Source organism: Limulus polyphemus, unplaced genomic scaffold (assembly GCF_000517525.1).
Source record: "Limulus polyphemus unplaced genomic scaffold, Limulus_polyphemus-2.1.2 Scaffold3343, whole genome shotgun sequence".
In the NCBI taxonomy this organism is placed as follows: domain Eukaryota; kingdom Metazoa; phylum Arthropoda; class Merostomata; order Xiphosura; family Limulidae; genus Limulus; species Limulus polyphemus.
The window spans coordinates 24,595-27,013 of record NW_013668953.1 but is presented as its reverse complement, the minus strand read 5'-3'; the positions used below and the strand labels follow the sequence as shown (position 1 = coordinate 27,013).

The window sequence follows — 2,419 nt, the reverse complement described above, 5'->3', positions numbered from 1 at the left end:
AAATAATTTTGGAGCTTCACCACAACATTAGATTTCATGTACCCATATCTGGTCATGCTCTTTCTGATGGCTGTACATCTTGATGATAGCACGGCAGCATAAAAAAGTTCCATCATAAGGATGTCATGTCAAAAGCATATCCATTTTAATAGTCTAATTGTGCAGAAATTCTTAGGCACTGCATCTGGCACCTTGACTACTTATTTCATACTCCAGCTGCTTGAGGTATGCAATGGTTTAATGGATATGTTGCAGAATTAACTTGTTAACACATGACTTGTGTCATTTTCTAAATGGATATCCTTCTTGATTATGTTACATACTAATGCTTGTAAAATGTGTATGACTTTTGTGGATTCTCATCTGTTATAAAACACTGCTTTTGCTTACCATAACTGGGGTAGACTTGTTGCAGGTCACTGTCTGAATGGTCATGGATTCCCAAGTTGATCCATATTTCTTTGCTTTTCTGTGCCATTAAGTAAAAGGGATATTCCTGTTTTGAAAATTCTAAATTCCTGATCTAAACACATCTTTATAATATGAGTTGGATGAATATTTTCTGCTGGAAAAGACTTACACGTCCTTCCCAAAAGTGATGAATATTTAGTGAAATTACACTACCTACAAAATGTAGTTTCCAATACATTCCATTCCACTGAAACTTTATTTTGGCTGTGTTTTCATGTAACTTGTTGAATTGCATATTCAAAATATTTTTATTAATATGTTAACCTTGTGTAGAATCAAACTTATTAAACCCACATTTGTACAGCTGTAATGCATTTCTTGTAAAGTTAGTTCACCTCCAAGTCATTAAAAACTGTTAAGTTAGTATGCAGTAATAATATCATGCTGTTACAGAAAATTTTTAATCCAATAATTTTTAACATCAAAGCTTAAAACTTGAAATGTGATAGAATTTTACATAAAAATTAATTTTATTCTGCGTGCTATATAGCATCATGAAATTAAAACGCTTATGCTTACTATAAAGCATAAAAGAATAGTTATTGTTTGCCCTTTCCCTGGTTAGTTTGTACTAACCTTCATCATTTGTCCTTTTCCTAATTAGTTTGTATTTTAAAGTTTTTTACAGTAACCCTTGTTACCTAAGTTCTTTTTCACAAGTTCCTGTTGGAGGCTTCACCACCTAACCCTTGTTACATTCATGTTCCCTAATTATAGCTGGAAGTTTTACCTTGTAACCCTTGTTACATATGTCTTCCCTAATTATAATTGGAAGTTTACCTCCTAACCCTTGTCACATACATTTTCCCTATTAGGTTTAATTGAAAGCTTTATTCCTAACCCTGTCACTAATTTTACCTTAATCGGTTTTCAGTAGGAAGATTTATGTTGCTTACAAAATGAAAACAATTGAAGTGCAGTATACACATTTGTTGAAAATTAACTATGTAAAATGATTGATTAAACCATTAAGATTAATTTTAGTCATATGGGATCACACCTAAGAAAAGTACAGGTTAGACTGGTATTACTGTAATAAAAATTAACCTTTTTTTACTTGTTTTCTTAGTTTTTTTGTTTAATTTTTACTTCATATAGATTTTAGAAAACTCACTGTGGGTTGCAGTTTATCATTGAGATTTTTACATTAATTTTGTATTATTCGAAAAGCATTAAATTAATTTTTATATTTAAGTTTTTGTACTGTATTATTTGAATATCAGAAATTTGTTCTTCCCAGACTTTGTATCTTGAATAAAATTAAGAATATGAATTTGAAATTATCTTATTAGTGCTCACAATACTTAAAATCTGTAGAAATAGCAGATCATTTTTATACATTCTTCTGGTTTCATTTAGCTTGTCTAAACAAGGAACGTGAGCATGCATTTATATGCTAACATAGTACTTACTTTGACTTTCAAACAACATTTGACATTTCATAGAAAGAACCATGTGACTTGAAAACTGAAACTACATAAACCAGAATCATCATAAAACAGTGTTGTTGGAAAGAATAGTTATTTTGGAGTAAACTGTGTAAACGTATTAGGAGTTTTAGTTGATGAAATACTGGTGCAGGTGTAGTATCTCTTCAGGTGTTGCTGTTGATGGACAGAATAGATGATACACTTCGGGACCTTGAGAAGAGTGCTGCTCTGAACTCAAATTTTCCTTCTGCCACAGCTCAGAAATGTTACGTCCAGTATCGATGTGGTTTGCGATATAATGATTCTAAACAGAAAGAAGAGGCACTAAAGGGTTTTATAGAAGCTCACGAAAAGTTCCCCAGATGTTCCGAAAGTTATTTTCTTCATGCACAGGTAAGAGATGTGAAATTTCTATGTCAGTTTTTCTCCAAACATATTTCTTTGCAGGCACACCACTAATTATTGCTTTCAAAGTAAATTGAGAATAAATACACACACACACACACACACACACACAC

General features: G+C 31.7%; 1 protein-coding gene across 1 annotated transcript in view; it reads left to right on the top strand.

Annotated features, from left to right (window-relative positions):
• Nucleotides 1–2,419, top strand: part of LOC106469183 (mitochondrial import receptor subunit TOM70-like) — a 59,191-nt gene that overhangs the window by 46,032 nt on the left and 10,740 nt on the right. Inside the window, exon 8 of the mRNA XM_013929648.2 lies at nucleotides 2,070–2,294. Within this exon, the coding sequence (XP_013785102.2) occupies nucleotides 2,070–2,294 (225 nt within the window). The remainder of the gene's footprint in view (nucleotides 1–2,069; nucleotides 2,295–2,419) is intronic.